Source organism: Larus michahellis, chromosome Z (genome assembly GCF_964199755.1).
Source record: "Larus michahellis chromosome Z, bLarMic1.1, whole genome shotgun sequence".
Lineage (NCBI taxonomy): Eukaryota > Metazoa > Chordata > Aves > Charadriiformes > Laridae > Larus > Larus michahellis.
In genome coordinates this window covers 34,748,587-34,768,064 of record NC_133930.1, presented here as the reverse complement: position 1 = coordinate 34,768,064, position 19,478 = coordinate 34,748,587, and the positions used below count along the sequence as shown (strand labels likewise).

The 19,478-nt window shown below is 38.3% G+C and overlaps 1 protein-coding gene across 11 annotated transcripts in view; it reads left to right on the top strand.

Moving 5' to 3' along the window:
* The window catches only part of NFIB (nuclear factor I B), a 172,131-nt gene that overhangs the window by 105,702 nt on the left and 46,951 nt on the right, over positions 1-19,478 (top strand). For all 11 annotated transcript variants that reach the window (XM_074571121.1, XM_074571126.1, XM_074571119.1 and 8 more), the window contains exons 4-6: positions 7,272-7,340; positions 9,403-9,523; positions 11,163-11,281. In XM_074571121.1, the coding sequence (XP_074427222.1) occupies positions 7,272-7,340; positions 9,403-9,523; positions 11,163-11,281 (309 nt within the window). The remainder of the gene's footprint in view (positions 1-7,271; positions 7,341-9,402; positions 9,524-11,162; positions 11,282-19,478) is intronic.

Below are 19,478 nucleotides of genomic sequence, written 5' to 3'. Positions count from 1 at the left end.
GAATTGGGAGGAGAATAGTCTCTTCTTGTACAGGTCCCTTCAAGATTTCAGAGCTCTTCTTGTCCAGCATTGGGGAATACAAAAGATAACTTTTCAGAAGGTGCAAAGGAAACCTAACCATCCTGGCACAGACAGTTATGAAACTCATTGGTGAAGGAAGACAAGTCTGTTCAGATTTTTGCTTTTATCCAAGCAGTTGAGTTCAGAGGTTATTAGAGCTATGTTTCCTAGCAAGTGGGACCTGCTAGTTTTTTTTTTTTTTTCCTGATAAAGCTTACTCCATTTTAGCCGGTCCAGAGAATATTTTCATATAAATTTTGCAGACTGTATAACGTCAGTCAGGTTGAGGTATGAGGAACGCAGATGACTCAGGTTTGAGCCTGTGCACTGACGAATATTACATTATTTATATGGGGTGACACGCTTTTAGACAGAGAGATTGAGAATCTGCCTCTCCACCATTCATTGCTCCCCACTGTTTCCCTTCTTTTCTCCACAGTAACCCACGACATGTTGTCAGGGAATTCATCTAGTGATAAGATCCTTAATCTGAATGAGGCATAGGTATGTGAATCCCCAGCCTCACTGCTCTGGAATTGGTTTTCCCCTTCTATTTTCATCAGAAATTTTATTCTGGGAACCATTTCCAAAGAAGACCTGAGTGAAATCACCATCTATTAATTGTTTTTTTCCTAATTAAAGAAGGTGTTGCCAAAAAGCTTGCAACCAGCCTCACCTATCTCTCAATATGCAAATCTCTCTTGCAGCTGTAGAGCCCCAAAGGCTTTTTTGCGCTTTCATATGGGCTAGCAGCCATAGGGAGAACATTCTTTTTGGATCAAGCCCTCAGAAATGTGTAATAAATTTGCCTATATATGACTGTTTTAGATAGACGTATTTCAGTTTTAAGTTTGAGAATGTATAGTTTCAGAAATAACCTCTGAAGAGTAACGTGGTTTCAACCTCTTTTGGAAATGGAATAAGCAAATGTCTTTGAGTCTTGAACGACTCAGAACACAGCTGGTTTCATTATTTTACTGTATTGCAAGTTACTCTCTTGTGGAGGGGGAATTAGCCCCCTAATTAATAGGAATAGAAGAGATATTCCCTGGCCTCATCATTGAAAGCAGCTTTTCTTGTGGAAGCAATGATGCCATAGTAGCAGTTTGGGGATTCAGACAGAATTGTGTTTAAACAAGCATATATTCACCTCGATTTTTCAGCATGGGAGTGGATATTCTGAAGTGCTTGCTGTTTCCCGTAGACCTGCAGCTGTGCCATCTCAGATAGCGATCTTCAAATAAAACAGGGTTGGGTTGGGTTTGGTCAGGGCTTGATTTTCTCTGTTCTTCCTTTCCCAAATGCTCTATGAATTAGTAATGCCAGTGATTGAGAGGTGATACTCTTCCTCCTCAGCCTCTCAGCCCTGAGCCAGGTGGGGCATTCTGGGGCCAGTGCGCAGCTGTGCTATCTTGACAATCAGAAACCTGCACAGATTGTACAGCCCCTTTCTCCAAGAGGAAGAGTTTTTGGCTGTGCAGGCTGCTTTGAAATCTGGTGTGCATAGTTACTACTGTCTAGTGCTTAGAATTACTCCTGAATTTTTGTTTGCGTCGGCTATCCTTTTTTTATGAACCTGCTGTGTAAATAAATGATGCTGTGATCACTTCTGAGGCCATGTTAACTTCTGATGCCGTTGTGTTCCATGGTGAGTGCAATGGTTTTTACTTCAAAGCATGCACGGAGCAAGAATTTAATAAAAAATGCTTTATGTTACCAGTTAGAATTCCAGAAACCTGCTTTGGCACCAAAAAAATTTTTTTTTTGGTACCTGGTAATCCTATAGCTGTTAAAAAGCAGCTCCCCAGCCTCTTTTTAAATCTTGGCTGTAGTTTGTGTATAACCTGAGACCCTCAATGCAGTATGCATTTGTGCTAGTTACCTTTTCTGTTTCTTGCTAGGGTTTGGGGCAACTCACTTCTTGGATTCCAGTACATGGATTCCAGAGTCCATTAAACCAGGTGTTTACTTCTTCAAATTACTGTAGCATTGAAGGATATTATAGTTCTGGTTATTAACTTTAGAGTATTGAAAATCTCATCTGTTTCTGAAAATGGCGCAGGCAGCTTCTTGGTTCCTTGTTGTGCTAAAACACTGAATGAGGTCAGGGCATCTTTTTGCAACGTGTTTGTTTGCTGTCCCAGTCACAACATTGCAACTTTCAGGAAAAAAACCAAAACAAACTGTGAGCATGCCACAAGCCTGGAGACAACCATGCAATAACCAAAATAGCCTCATTCTCTGGACAGACCTTAGTTCAACTGTTTCAAATGACATCATCCCTGAAATCTTCTGTGTCACTCCTTGGCTCATGTTATCCACCCTTAACTGCTTTTAAGAAATTATCGTTCAGTGGGAACCTGTTTCTGGTACTTTTTGTAAGATACGGGCTTCAAAACGCGTGCAATAAGAAAACAAACTGCAAGTCTGCTGACTGTGTGCTAACTTACTATCAACAGTGTGAGACTAATTTTTCACTACCAGTTCTGGCTGTGAATAGTAGCTGTATGCCACTAGGATTCCTGCTGAAATTAAAGACCTTCCTATAGAAGTTAGATATAGCAGGGAGCAGTGAGAGCAGATCCTTACAAAGTCAGTTTTCAAAGACTCAAACAAAAGAAGCTATACAATGAAATGATTTAATCTTTAATCATAGCAGATTCAGAAGTAAAACAAGCCTCTAGCAGCACCCAGCACATTACATTGCATAACTTAAAGTCAAGCAACAGCTCCCTGCTAGTATTTTGTAGACCAGGCTGCAGCTTCCAGTCTTTCTTCTCACAGTAGCTCCTGATGTTGAACCTGTGTCACTGCTAGTAAGTCTATCTGCTGCTGTATAATGCCTCTTTTTAAAGATCCAGAAATAAAATTACGGTAATACAAATTGTTTGCTGCAATGATTGGATTCATTCTCATGTTACATAAGTAAGTTCCTCAAACTCAAGGTTATATCAGTAAAAAACCTAGATGTTTAATGATACCAGGAAGCAATTCTATGTTTTGGCACTAGTCAATATGCAGCAGAACGTAAACAGATGTTCTATTCATAAAAGTACAATTAAATCAGAAGACATAAAAAAGGCTGGTTAAAGATTTGTAAATCCAGACGTCACTGGTAAGCTTTTAAGTAATGTGAGAAGCCCTTTACAGTACATGTTAGTGCAAACTGGAAATATTTTTCAGTAGGTTTAAACAACTTTTTTTTTTTTTTTCCATTTTAAGTCTTAGCATGGTTAAAGCTATACTTGTAACTCAGCTCTTGAAGACATAGCACAGGAAGAGGGTGGAAGATCTATAAGGACTGGGACAGAATAACTTCTACAGCAGTTGGAGGCATTACTGGAGGTTTCTCCCATTACTGACTGCATGAGGGGAGCTTGATTAGAACTGCTGCTCGGGCTTAACCTGTTTATCTTTCATCATTGATGGTGCTGTAGTATTGTTTGGAAAATGTATTTGTCAGAAATGAGTTTTCTGTAAAAAAGGTAAGGAGACAAGACAGATTTTATACTCACCCTGTACAAAACCTAAAAACAAATGCAGAAAAAAATCCTCTGTTATTTAGGGGTTTTGGAAGTTACTGACTGTTTACACAGAATTGCACTATGTTGATTTTGGCAGAAATGTTCTTTTTGTAGAACTCAGATTTTTAAGAATAATGACAATTAGTGAAATGCATTTCAGAGAGTGTTTTCTCTCAGGCAAGATGAGTTTTAGTAAATGACAATACTCAGTGCTTATATTACATTTGAACGATAAAATCAGCAAAGTCTTACCATGACCATCAAAAGGTACTCTACACCTCTATGAGGAATAAAGCAATAGGCTGTTATCAAGTGCGTTGGTTTCTGTACTGAACAGGTCAGAAACACACACCAAGAATGCCAATTTAAGGCTCTCTAACATGTTAATGCAAGTAGTGCATTAGGGAATGCTTAATCAAAAACCCAGTAAGATGTATACCATACGGAGTATCACCGTATATTTTTTTCTTGTGTGCAGTGTAATAATGTGAATATAAATGTTAACTCTTCTTCAGCAGGGACATCAGCTTCACAAGGTTAAAGACAGTGTCTCACACCATAAGATCAAAATGTCCTGTGCTGTTGTCCTGCTGCTGTCCTAAATAGTCTTGCTGTTTGTCTTTTATCGTATGTAGCATGTGTATTTCTGCGACAAATTACAGCAGTTTAATGGCACGGAACATTTTCCTTCTGCACAGCTGGGAGCCAAGAACATTTCTGCAGCGTAGCCACTATGATTGTCTTCCTAACTAGTTAAAACTGTTGAAGTCTGCTGGTGCTGGAACTCAACATACTGTCTTTATTTTTCTGCACTCAGAGGCACCACTGGAATCCACCTTCCCTGTTAGAACATAAGGCTCAGGATGAAGTTGCTCAGTGCCTGTGACATAGACTGTTGTTGTGTCCATTTTTTAATAATATTTTGTCACATTATATGTAGAAAAAAATCAAGCTTTTTAAAAAGTTGATTCAGATTTACAGTAGCTGCAGTTTCCCTCTCTTTCCTAATGCCAGGCAAAACATTTGCTTATATCTGTGGGTGTCATTATTTTTGGACCATCCAAGGCAGGGTGAAACCTGTGTGAAAGACAGTGATCTGTCAGTCAACAATGCATCCTTCTGTGAGGGGGTGATAAATAGTGGTACCACTCAGTGGCAGAATTGTTTCCCTGTTCCTGTTTCATTATCACAAGGAGAAAACCACACTATATTTCTTGTTGTGTTGTGTGAGAAAAGCTAAGAATTCATGAGAGAAAGCTGAAGATTAAACATGTGTGTCTGTGTGTGCGTGTGTTTGCGTGTAGGTGTATACATGTGTGTGTATATACATGTATACATGTGTGTTCTTACATATAAAATACTACATGGGCATTTTCTATTTTTAATATGAGCCTTGGGGCTTGTTCTCAGTGTAATGATAGCTTGACTAATCTACACATGGGTAAAGCTCCTCTGAAGTTAGCGTAACATGAATGAGAGAAGCTGTACTTCAAAGTAGTGGTATTTGGATAAGCAGCAGAGAAGTTCAGTCTTGTCTCATTACCAGCTCCAGAGCTGGCTCCATGTTCGTACACTGGCTTTGAGCCACACTTCACTTACAAGCCAACTAAAATCAAGAAAGCAAATTTTTCTTTGGAAATCTCCCTTCCTTGTACTACTTCAGACTGTTCCTTCTGGAGGAAATAGGCAGAGAAGGGAAAGATTTCCATTAGCGTTCATCCAGCTTGCCCGTTCTTAGGTTAAAAAATGAAATCTGAGGAAGAAGGGAAAAAGAAAGATTAACTCTTTGCAATTTTTTATGATATGGGTATGCCAAGTTCTGTCAAATAAGTAAGTAAATATTCCCAAAGTAAATATTTGGGAAGCCATGTCATGTCTTCATCCACACAAAAACATGAAAAAAGGGTGCAAGAGAATGCAGAAGATGAAAGAGTTTCTTATTTCTTAGAAACTGGAGTTGAATAAGGTTGCAGTGAAGCCTGCAACATGTGGGTGAATGACAATAAGAGAGGAAAAACTAATGGACAAGGAGAGTAATGTGAAAGAAAGTGAAGAAAAAAGAGAGGGGGACCTGCAGAGCGACTAGTGGAAATGAAGACATGCAGGGATATTGTATGAAGCGCTGTTGTCTGGAAGATGAGAAGATGATAGCATTGGCATAACATCATTCGGGGTGATGTCAGGAAGGGTGCTCAGTTGGATGAGTTCACCTTCTTTCAGCTTGAGTTGCCAGGCGCATTGTTTATACCTGCACCGGGAAATGATATCAGAGGTGCTGGGTGAGGTGGCTCTGTGGGCCTAGTAAGACTGATAGTAAGCAGTGAAAACTGCTCTTTTTACCTCTGCCCTTCTTGTTCGACCCTGAAAAGTAAGTAGAGGTTTCTCCAGACGTAGCAAAGGCAGATCTTTCAAGTGAAGTGTACTGCCTTTACAGTCACTTTTCTGATTATAGTGGCAGCGTTTTCTTAAATTACTTGAAGATGAAAGCAGTAATTGCCAAAAGAAACTGGAGGAGAACAGTACTGAACCATTGTTTTCCAAATCAGTAAATATTCCAGTAGGTGCATTTTTTTTATTTGTTTGTTTGTTTTGTTAGTTAAGAGATTTGGAGTGCTTTTACTCATTCAGACATTTGGAACAGAAAATTGATGGTGCCTTTACAAAAGAAAAAAGCTGTGTTAATTCAGAAAAGAGACTAGAGAAACCGCAGTAAGAAATTCTCAGTGCACCATTTCAGATGAAAGCAAATACAAAAGTAATACTGTTGGAGCAGCAGTGTGCACCAAGGGTAGATCTAAATATTCCTGTGGGTAAATGGCTGGCATTCCTACCTGTAAGGTCTGTGATGTTACGTAATCTCAAATTCAGTCAAGCCAGTTTATGCAGTGATTACTGATCTAAGACTTCCACAGAAACCTGGGTTTCTCAGCTCCATTTTTATAAGGTTATCTAGTTACACTACGGCGATAAGCCTCGATTATCAGCTGTTGTTTCACTGCAGTGCTCCACGTTGTGCCTAAATTTCACGGCAGTGAAGGTTTATCATATACATTGATCTTAGAATAAGTAAACGTAAGCCAAACCAATAACACATCGTTTCTTAAACACAGGTTTCTACATATATAATTCAGCATGTATATTAAAACCCCACTGAATAGTTCACCTGTTTTGCCCAGTTCCTGCTTTTGTTGGAAATAATAGTAAACCCCTCATCTGCCTCTGAGGTGATGATTTGATAGTGGAGGTGGTGGCGTAAAGTCACTATCAGCAGGGTAAGAGTTAAGTAAAAGCCTATTTAGCAGAAATGTATGCAAGGACGGGACTGCTCTGTGCTGAAATTGATCAACTGATACAGTTCTTAGCTCAATACTAACTTAAAAATTGAAGATGCTAATAAAAGAACTAGGTTTTAGACATTTTCTGGATGGTTAGCTAGGAATTCAGTTTATTGCTTGTTAGTTTCCATACACTTAGAAAATTGCTTTCTCACCACTCCTCAAGATTTTTTGCACCTCTGCCTGAATTTCAGCTCTCATCAGATCCTGTGATCAGCTTTCAGTGGACTTTGGTCTGTGTATTATAGTTCTGAAACTCTGTTGATACTATTGTTATCTGGTGTATAAACTTATCTATAGTTATTTATTAATCTTCTCATTGTACTGATCATGATGTTGTGATCTTTTTCAGTGTACCTTGAGGACAGTTTTGTAAAATCCGGAGTGTTCAACGTGTCAGAACTTGTGAGGGTGTCCAGAAGTAAGTATTCATTTGCATATAATCATTTCCAAAGCCTGCTGTAATGAAGTGAAGGGTTTTTTTCTTGAAATATTTTTTCTCCCGGAGGTGTAAGATGTGTAGGAAATGGCTACAACCATGCACAATTTTGACATCTTTGACCACAGTATTACAGTTCACCTTGCATGTGTTTGCAATAAAACAAACAGAAGTCTTCTTTTGTCTCTTTGATATTTGAAGATTGAATCAATTTGTTATATCTCCCTCCGCACAACTTAATGGACTGATATGTCAATAAAATTACCATATGTAACAAAACCTTCTATTTGTTAGGCTTGCAGCTTTTTAAGGTTGTCCTACACATCTTTGGATTTTGCTAAACCGTCTGATCATTCTTTTAGTTTACTTTTGAATTTGTAGCTCTTAAAAGAAAAATCACAGCATGGATATAAAGGTTGACTAACAATGTATTGTACACTCATGTTTCTTTTACTCGTAGCACTGGCTGTAATTGAATTGCTAATTACATTGGCTTGTTTTGGCATCAGAAATGTTATGCACATGAACATGCAAGAAAAAAAGTAACATAAAAATATAAATGGACAGGTGAAGCTTTTATTGCAGAAAGAAAAAAACAAAATGAATATAAATAAGATCTGTTTTGTTGACATCTAAGAATTTGTGATAATAGTATGGTATAAAACCAGTGCATAATTTCCTTTGACATTGCTTTCTGAACGCTTCTTTTCTCCCTTTAATATCAACACTAGTAAAATATTTTTCTTAAGACTTCGTTAGGAAGTGAACAAAAATAGGAAGTTATAGTTAAAAGTGTCCGCAGTGTTGACACCAACATTGTAACAACTGAATGGTCCAGGAAAATCTCTTTTCTGATGAGGTGAGGACAAAAACAGTGAAGCACAAGTTTTCAAAACTAGCTGTCTAAATTTTGCACAGGAGTTAATTCATGCCAGGTCAGGGTGTTTGAGGAATTTAATTAATTTCGTGAGGCTTAAGATGCATGTGTAGTTTCACTTGCTGTGGTCAGAAATTAATATTCAACAATTAATACTGTGTTAAGTTCTTCAGCAAAATACTGAGCAGTGCCATTCTGCAGTGTTAAGACTTATTCTTTTTTGTGCTTGCTGAAGATACGGTTTTGCTGTTTTAGGAGGCTGAGGTTGTGCGAAATACAGCTTTCTTTTAGTTGTCAGGTGGTCAAATACATTTTAAAATATCAGGCCATTCAGATCAAAAAAGAATCAATATTGTAGTTATGTTAAGAAATTGTACCTTCTGCAGCTGTTATACATGATATACTTCTAATAATAAGCTCTAAAGCATGTGGTTTCTGTGGGATTTCTTACCATGCATTTGTTTAACCTCAAGCCGCAACAGAGTTGTACTTGAACTGTCAGGAAAAATACAAACCTTCAGATACATTACACAACACGCAATTATTCGTTTAAGTGCCAAAGGTAGTTAAAATGCACAATGTACAGACAGTGAACAAAGGTAAATACACCACAATGTGTAACATAATTTATTCTTGAAATGCCAAGTTGTGCGGTACACAGGCTCTGTAAGGAGGTGAAGGTAACGCTGAGTGTGTGTGTGTTTGTGTGTAGGTGTACATATGCAAAGCATTACCTGTGGCACTGGGTGAAAGAAAAAGGAGCGCAGAAGGCTGTTATTAATACAAAAGAGTTAACATTGCAGGAAAAAGATTTTGTGTGTCCCCAAGTTTGTTCTTTCCAGTTATTTCAGTTCTTGAATAAATAAGGTTAGCTGTCCGTATAAACCCTGCCTTATTTATTACAAAAGTCCTTCTGCAGAAGGCTTGACTTTGTGCCGAGGCTTGTGTTATCTTTTTCACATTGATGATGCCAGGTTATCTGGAAGATAATTCGCTTTTTTAAAATATATAAACTTTGATAGAACTTGTCTGTACTTGGTTTCTGCAAGAGGTGGAAAATTAGGTACATGTAGTAACATCTTGATGTTTTGTCTCAGTGTTAAAAATTAAAAGATGGCTAAAAAGATAGAAGGCTATCTTGACTCGTTTTGATGACATGTTTTTCAGCACCCATAACCCAGGGAACTGGAGTGAACTTCCCAATTGGAGAGCTTCCGAGTCAGCCATATTACCATGACATGAATTCGGGTGTAAATCTACAGAGGTCCTTGTCCTCTCCACCAAGCAGGTAAAAACTTGATATAAATGCTAATGTGAAAACAGGTTTTACAGTGTAGGACACTAAAAAATACCATCAACAGCCAGCCATTTTATGAATTTCCTCTGATTTTGTGAGGTAGGCTACTTATGTACATTACCACAACCAAGGTACGGATATATATGTTACAAATCTTTTAATCTGAAGTGGTGTCATTATTGCATGTCATTGCTGTTGATACTGAAGACGTTAGTAACTTTTTTGTCAGGGTTTGAAGTGGTCACTAAGTCATCTCCCGGGAGAACGGCTATGCCTTCTGAAACTGCTGCTGAGTTGCAGGAAGGTCTAGGAGCCGCCAGCCTGCTGGCAGGTCTCGATGCCACGGGGCAGTTGCAGGCACAAAGGCTGTCTTTGAGGGCTCCCTCTTGGACCTCTGTCTTGAAAGATATGTTGGGACAGCTACTGTTTCCTGTGGAAAAGGCGTTAGGACAGGTATATAAAGACAAGGTGTCTTTATCCGTAGCATGACCCCAGCTCATGAAAGTGTATTTCCTGCCTCACCCTTACGAGGGTCATTTCCCAGCACAGTGGGAACAAGGAGGAACACGAGAGGTGGTCACAGTCTCTGTAATTTTTGTCAGGGGTCTCCATGTGCCTGCTACAGATGTTTGATCTGAGGGACCCACTTTTTCCGTGCTTCAACCTTGTCCCAACTCTGAGAAAGACCACATTTCCTCCCTCAGTAGCAGCTGCTGGGCCCACAGAGGTGGAGAACCTGCTGTGCCCTCCTTCTGACTCCCAGATAATGTACTGTCTGTCACACCCAGGGGCCCCTTGGTTTTCTGAAACTGCCTGATGTACCATGAAGTCATAAGCACTGTTGGTCCTCTCATTGCCCCGTGTTTCTGCACCCCTGTGAGTCAGGACAACAATATGATAACAAAAAACATCATGATAACAACAACAACAACAACAACAACAATAATAATAATACCACCACCACTAAAAGCTTCATCCTGGTGTTCTTTGGCAGTCAGCGTAACAGCTTTAATATATATTGTAACAAAGAAACTTGACATCACTGTATTGAAGTGCTGCAACATTTTATATAGTGTGACTCGAAATATGGGTCTTTTGTTGTTTTTAATTAAACTAATCTGAAAGGAAATGTCTTTGTTTCAGGTTAGACCTCTTTGAAAAGCTTAGGATTTTGACCTGGTGAAATATAGTAAACTAAATTTTTTCCTTATTAACACATTCAGAAAAGTTCCTGTTTTACCTTGGCTTTATTAGCGGTACTTTTCCAGTGCTTTGTTTTGCTTTCATGGTTTCTGCATAGTGTTTAACACTCTCATGACACAACCTTTCTTTGGTAAGTAACAGGAACTGGTTTCTTCGTTGTTCAGCCAAATGCTGGTAGACTTGTATATATTACCCATTCATGCCATCTCCAAAATATTAAATCATATGAAAAATGCAAGCACATACCTGCATTACATATTTTAAAATAACATCATCTATGTAAGTCAATGTAAGCTTTAACATCCACTTTTTTGTGTGCTTTGTATGCCTGAATTACTTTCTATTGAAATATTTGTTGAAATCCAGTTTATATACCACTACTAGCTGCATATCGTATTCACTGCCAAATCTCATATTGCTTTAACAGCAAAAGACCCAAAACTATCTCCATAGATGAAAATATGGAGCCAAGTCCAACAGGAGACTTCTATCCTTCTCCAAATTCACCAGCTGCGGGGAGTCGGACATGGCATGAAAGAGATCAAGGTGAGTACCTCGAAGTATATTCAAATATACAATAAATTTCTGCATGTGCCTTTCCATAACTGCAATAAAATGATGGCTTTTTAGAATAATCATCATTTTTCTGTCTGTTACGTGTATTTGCTGGTTTTGTAAATGTAGTTAAAACCAACAGTTAACAGGATATGGTATAAACAACAACATAATAATTTTTCTATCTGGTGACTGCCTTATCTATTGTTTGTTGTAAAGATGTGTGGCAGGTGAGGTACTTGATAGTGTGTATGCTGTGATCATCCCAGCAGGATTCTGAATACAATGGTTTCAAGTGAAAAACAAAATATCTTCATACTATGGTTGAGTCAACACTAGTTTACTCAGTTTTTGTTTTACCATGACAGTCTCCTGTACATGCATTAGTCCATACTCTGTGACTCAGAGTAGGTCCCATAGTCTCGTTTCTGAAGAGCCCACACATAGCTCTGTGGGACTATATCCAGATGCTAAAGGGTGTTGATAAGTGGTGTTGTGTTTTGGGTTGTCAGAATTAAGCAATATGTTTGTGTGGAGAAGAAAGTTATGGCTGTCAAAACAGTAAAATTAATTGTCATAACTTTTCCTCATGTTATCTGGATGCTTTATGAACCCAGATGCCAGTGTAGTCTTTTCCCTCACCTTTGTGATGTGAAAATGTGTTTAAACTCATGTGTATTTGAACAGTGTTGGTTAATGTATCCTGTAGCTGAAGTGCTGCAGCTATTTGGAGAGTGTATGAAGTGTACAACACGGTGCAGTATGTGGAATAGAGAAGAAGACACGCCATTGCTTCCTTTGCTGATCTTCCAATGTTTGCCTTCCTTTTCCCTGTCCACTGCTCATCATTGCTCTCAGTTCTTCAGTAACAGATCAACCCTTTGGTCTTACCTCATTTTTATATTGCTTTAGGCTTCTTTTTTTTCTCTCTTTTTTTTTTCCCACTAAGTTTTTTCTTTAATCTCCATGTGCAAGGTAGCATGTGACTGGTATTTAATTTAGCTGCCTTTTATTTTCACATTTTCGTTATAGTTGGTCTTCTTCTAATCTGCTTCAAGCCTTCCCTCTGATATGAGTTGTCATTATTAGGCTGTTCCTCTCACACAATGTTTACTAGTCTTTTTCTTTATCATTTTTTTATACTTTTTATTTCTCATGGAGGCTATGATATTTTCTTATTTCTAGCTGCTTGCAGCATTAACTATTGGGTTTGAAAAAAAAATAGCTTGCCTGTGGCTTTGCATAACCAAACTTAAGAACAGCAAAATAGCAGTTCTGCCAGCCATAATCTTCCCCCTTGTGCCAAATATTTTCCCCTGTGACTGTTACCTGTTTTGCCATGACACTTATATTAACTTTTTTTGTAAAAGACAGGATTTTTCCTCAACTAATTTTCATGCTTTTAAAATAAATTATTTTTGTGGTTGTGAGGAGAACAACCCATTGCTCCTCTCTGAAGTGGTCTCCACATATCCCCACTTGTGAAATGAAGTCCTTTTGTGTTGCTGAGTGAGTTGTAGGGGCTTCCCTACAGAGAAATGCTGTGCTGCACGGACAGCTGAACCCAAGTCCTGCTGACAGAGCCTTTCACAGATGGTCTCTGTAGTTCCCAACTATCTCGATTGCTTTTTGGCTCTTGAATCATTCTACTTCCAAAGAACTGTGCTCTGTGAATACTGGATTTGTTCAGTTTTACCAGCCTTCTTCATGTCACATTTATTGGTAGTGAACAATGTTATTGTTCAGATTCCTTGAGTAGGTTTACAATGAACCTTTACTTAATTTCTGTGCCATTGGGTAGCTACTTCAGGACTGAAACAGCCTTTAACTCTCTCTGTGTTTCTTAAACTAGAGAACTCCAAAAGATGAGAAAAAGAGAATAAAAGAGTTGAATCAATGTGTTTTATTTTTGCTTCCTCCCCTGTTCTCCAGCACTGCTGGGTCTAGTGAAATTTTACCAGATCCCTGGCAGAGAGGTTGTCTTTGAGACATTGTGAGGGACTTTGTTTTTTCTGTCCTTAAGATGTTCTTCCATTCCTGCAGAGGGACAGATGTACCACTGTCCAGCCTCAAAACCATTACAGTGGGGGAAGCATAAGCCTTTTACCCCATGCCATTTATGTTTGGCTCCAGTCACTTTCTGAGGTTATGCTGCTGCTGCGGAAACACTGTAAGGTACTGACTGCAATGCTTGTCCTTGGTACCCGGCCACTCTGGGAAGGGCTATGTGGCAGCTTCTGGCATATTTGTTCTCCTGCTAGTTTGTTAGGTGCTTGATATCATCTTCCTACTAGCATCTGTCTGTGTAAAGCTCCTTACCAGGTCTTACCAGGATGTGATATTTGTGAAAACCTCTTTTCTGTTTCCTTATGCCTGCAAGAACAAAGATAACAGAAATAAAAGTTTGGAGGTGCTTTCTATGCCAGAGAGCTCACTGGTACTACTCCCTCTCTCCCATGGAGACCTGCATGTCATATGAGGTTAGGCATAAATGAAAAAAAAAGGAGAAGCTGTTTGAGATCACATTTTTGTTGATCCAATGTCACCAGGGGATGCTCATGTAGTCCCATCAGGCATTGCTTCTCCAGGCAGTCTCCAAAGGTCATCAGCACCAGAAATGTGAATCATTCCACAGTACCCACAAAGGAGAATACGCAGGGGTATCATGTTTATGGATAAGTAGCCTCTCTTTTACTCTCATGCAATTTTAACTTTTCTAAAAGAAACTAAATTAGAAATAGGGTAGATATTAAGATACAGCATTAGAGATTTCAGTTTCATTGTTTCTGTTTTGGACCTGACAGAGCAAAGTCTCTGACTTCTGACCTGAAATGCTGTTATCTGTCCTCTTCCTGTCGTAGTACTTCCAAAAATGTTTTGATAAGATTTCCAGATGTTGTGTTTTATAGTGTGTTTTAGGGGAGTTGGCTGTTTGAAGATGTAATTCTGTGCAGAAATAAGTAAGCTTATTTGAAAAATGGGAACCTCAGATGGCATAAGGTTGGTCAAAGCCAATCCATGAAGGGTTATGAGCAGTGGCTCCGTTATCCAGTGCTCTAGTATTGTTATGCATGTTATCATTCTGATATAAAAATATAAAAAAAAACCTCTAATTAACCACAATTATTATTAAAAATAAATTTTTATTTGTGTTTGTTGAAGTTGGATTATAAAGCCTTATTAAAGAAGAAAAAAGCTTGTGAAGCCATGATACTGTCCTTCATTGGCTTGCAAAAGTTTGTGGCTATTTTAAAAACAAATGTAACCAAAAAAGTATGTGTAACAGTTTCAAAAAAACAGATTAAAAAAAAATTACTGTAGATTTACAATGTTGTTTTTGAGTTTACATGCATTCAGTCATGGTGGGAAGATTCTGTAGTTTGTGCCATTATTTTTGCTATGTTAAAATACTTAAAATGTGGCTCTATTTGCATGATTTTTTGAAACAGGTGTGAGATCTTCCTGCAGAGCAAATAGGCGGGTTTATAACTGCAAAGATTTCTCCCAAACCTTCTCTCCACTGTTAGCCTTCCAAGTAACTAACCATCCTCCAAAAATCACAGACCCTGAGAAAGTGAAAAGCCATCTCTGAGAATGGTGCATTATTTAGAAATAGAGCCCTAACATGACAATTAGGAGTTCAATTTCCCTGTCTGCTCTCATATCTTGTGCAAGTCATTTGTTCTCTCTTGTACCTCAGTTTTTCCAATTGAATGCCTTAAGAACTTCAATAATGTCTGGATCATGTCTTACTTACATTTCTACCAACTGAAAATATATCTAGATCTGTAAAGTAGTTTGCTGTAAATCTCTTGGAGACTTCCCTTTTTTCAGGTAGCTGTTACTGAATTATTTACGTTTCTATATTAAACAAAATTTTGAGTTCCTGCAGCAGTGTCATAATACTTCGTGAAATAGATGGAAGTTGCTGCATGAGTGAATTTGCTGAGTGTTTCAGAAATTCTGGGGAGGATAAAATTTTGTACAGTAAAAAAACAAAAAAGTCACCCTCCTCATTTGGAAAAGTAAGTTGTTAAAAATACAACAAAAATAGTGACTAGTGCAGTGATTAAAATGTACTTTGGATCTAATAGGCTAAGAACTGTTGGTGAACATCTTGAGTTACTAGCTGGTAAGTAAATCAGATACTCTTTCGTTAACGCGTAAGGAAACAGGAACATCAGAAGAACATAGGTGTGTACACCTATGGCTTCCCTTCTAAAAGCTGGCTTGACAAAGTGCATTAACATAATCGCAGACAATTTCAGTATTTGTCTTTGAGATCTGTTTTACTGTTATAGTATTACAACACTGTATGTTGTAAATAAATAAAACAGGGGTTATTTGCACACTGGTCATGATAGAATTGGAGAGATTCATTTGGATTTCTGTAGTAGTCAGGTGTCTGGAAATACTGAATGTCAATATACAATGAAGTGAATTTTAATTTTACAGTTTCTTCATCATGTTCACTCTCTTACACCTCACCCACCTCTACCAACAGTCAAGACTTGTCAAGATGCCAGCATACCATTAAAACTGAAACAGCTGGACCACCTTCACCCGTTGATTGGCCAGCAGCTGTTGGACCCTCAACTTCTCAGGTCCCGACCCCCTTTGTTGGATACCCCTCTTCTGGACACTTGTCCCCTTTTGCTTTCTCCCCACCCACCGGACACTCCCTCCCCATTGGGGTCCTTCCTGATGGTTCTTTCCTTCTTGGGCCCTCTTCTCATGGACCGTCAAAGATGGACGTTCTCATTTCTGAAGTGAGGGAACTAAAAGAGGAAGTAGTTAATGTGGTCCAGGAGCTGAGAACGGTAACAGATCACCTTGGCTTTTTGGTGGCCCATGTTGGACAGAGTTCAGGATTTTTTCTGGCTCCTGGTGCTTCTTCTGAAGGTTAATGCTATAGAAACTCATAGTCTCCATCTAACAGATTAATTCATCTTGCAAAGCTTTACCTTGATGAATATCTGTTAAATGCATTTCTGTGTTTTTGACTCAGTCCGAGTTCTCAAAACCTTTGTATGTCAAAGCATGCTTTAATGCCATTTGTCTTGTTAGTAACTTCTGTTACATCTGCCTTTGTATTTTTTAATATTTCAAAATACACTTTAGTCAATGTATACACACACATAGACATACCTTTCATATATATATACACACACCACCATGCACACCTTAATGATTTATATGAAGTTTCTGTGTTTTTAACTAGTGTAATGTGTGCACAGTAGTCAAATGCTGCCACTTGGTAAGTTTTCATAACTTCACATTCGTAAAGTCAGAGGTATTTTTCAGCAAGAGTAACTTTTCAAAGTGTATTTCCAGAGAAAATTCTTAGCTATGGTGGCTTCTCTTAGCCTGTTGGCTTCTGTGACGCTTAAAGTGGCATCATGGTAACAAACAAGAGCATAAACAAGGAAGGCTCGCCTTGGAGGCCACAAGTTGCATTGTCCTCTTTCTTCCTGGTTGCAGAACAAGACATTGGTAGCGTTCAATGAACGGGAGTTATGTCTACTTGCTAAAAAACAGGTATGATAGTTAAAACAAATTTAAAATCAATAGGGAATCGGTTTACTTTTCATTTACATAATGGCAATTTTACAAGAGAAACTGCCGGTACATAAAGTAAGTTAAACATTACTGTCACAAAATGAACAGTGCTTCCTTATCCTTACAGCATGAAAGCCTGAAGGAGCTTTCAAATGCTTGTTTAGTTAAAAAGGTAGAGAGAGAGAAAAAAATCCATGAACAAGGACAGCAAGAACGTTATCTTAAAATGAGTGAAGTTGTTTGTACATCAAGAAAATTTACATCATCCATTGTTGGGTGAGAATGATATTAAGTTTACACTCTCTCCAAAAATAAAGCAGCAGAGATTATATCTGTTTTTCTGTGTTTAGAATAGCTTTAGGTCAATTTACAACTTGTTCATAAGTATATTCAAGTATTCAGAGTAATAGATGAGGAAGTTGCTACTCTGGGCAGAGCAAGGACCTGACTTTTCCTTCAGCCCATGTACACTTCAGTTTCTGAATGAATGAAGAGTAATAAAATGTTTAGAAATATGGACAGAAAGACAAATAAAGTAGGAAGCATACAAAAAGGTTTACTTTTTCGCTTTCTTGGAAATGGCTGTTATTTGCTCAATAAAGTCACTGTAAAAAATCTCATTATAGGTTCTTTGTCTTTTATTTTGACTAATCTATTGTGGCAAGGCCTATTACTTAATGTTCTCCATGTGGGATTACTTAGGGCTAGCATACGCATTTCCTACATACAGCAGTGAAAGTTGTAGGTGCAAAAGGAGATTTTTCTTGTATGCGTAGCACTTACTCTGTGGCAATATCCTGTTACATTGATGGTTACTCTAGATATCCTTTGGTTGAAATTAGTTCATAAAATACATGTCTTAATGCAGGATTTGGCCCAGGAGCTATTAAGTGTAATTGTTGTATCCCAATGTTGCTAAATAAGACATTTCATTATTTTTGAAACTGATCAGCTCCTATTAGAAATTGTAGGTTAAGTTTTATTCTGTATCATCTAACCTATGTGGTGCAGAATATCTTCAGTTACCAAAAGAATAGGTATCTAGTACCTCATGAATCACAAGTGTCTCCACTGACATTATTTTCCAGTTATGGAACATCCATGAGTTGGAGAAAATTAATTTAGTCCACATCTTGTAACTTTTTTTAGGCATCTCTCCTTTTTGTCTTCATTGATAGATTCTTTGTTTCTGTTCTGTATATGTACATAGGTTCTCAGTTTCTCCTTTTTACTGCTTTCATGCAAACTGTATCAAACTTGATCAAAGTAGTATATTTCAGTGTGAGTTAATGATTTTATCTCAGTTCAAAACCATTCCCCAGATGGATATACAATTAAATTAATATAGCACACCTATTAAACTATCCTAAACTGTAACCAGTATAGACTATAACAGTAATACAAAGGAGGTGCCATAACCTAAATGCTTCTAAATCAACAACTTCCCTTACATTGTTTATCTCAAATGCCTCTTTAGTCTTATTGCATTAGAAATAGGGAATACTTTTTCTGACTTTTGCAGTTAAGGTTACAATATTGATTTCATTTTCCAGCCAAGTTCCTTGGATTCTCAGCATTAATGAGATGTTATAGCTGTGCATTTTTCCTTGGAGTTTGGATGACTTTCTGTAGGATAATTTAATAAATGACTAAAATGTACTCTAAAGTCTTTATAATTTGTTTGTCTTTTTAATTAGATTTTCTCACAGTCTCCCATAATGCTCTTCTATCAGAGCTATCTAGTGGAATCACATCTCTTAAGAATGATTCATAGATGATGAAATGGCCCAGTTTGTTTCTGAAGTGTAAAGTTAAATAAAAAAGTAGCTGAGTACCTAAAGTACACTGTAACTGCTTAAGGCTTATCTATTGCAGTGCAGAGTACTTGGGGCCTCGTGTGGGTTTGTTGATGACTATATATATATATTTGTTATAGTACATTCTTTGTGGCAGCACATTGTATTTTTGGTCTCCTGCTTTATATATCTAACTCCAAAGTTGGCCTCTTTACTTGCAGTGTCTGCTCCATGTTTAACAGGTGGTCACACCACTGAGCTCTGAGTTACTCCCAGGTACTTCCCATACGGCATCTGATGGGCTGTGCTGGTACAGAGGTGGTTGGATAAACTGAGTCTGCAGCTGTGGGAAAAAGTGAAGCGGGAGAGGCTGACGAGGAGAAGTCTGGCACTCTGCCCCCTTGGGTCGTTGCGGAGCCGGTGGAGGCATTCTCACCTCCCTCCAACAGCAGCACCCCAGGTCCCCATGGTCTCCTTGTTTCTGATATGAGGCATGCACGGTGAGGAAGGCTGGCCAGCTTTGTGCCAGCAGACCAGTGCATGGAAAAAAATGGTTTTTTTTCTTCTCACAAGAAATAGTACAGGTATGATAATGCAGCCATGCTGATTATGAACATTTCCTGAGAGGTTTACTGTTACTTCCTGATGAGGAGTAGCAAGGTGGGTTTGAAGGATGAGAATGAAGAATTGCTGCCCGCTGTTCTTGCTGGATAGCATGCCATAGTTTCAGCCTGATCTTAGTGGGAATAGATGTAAATTTAAATAGGAATAATCTCTTCAGTATGGCAGTTAATTACTTACATGTCATATGACAGTGTCAAACAACTGTTAAG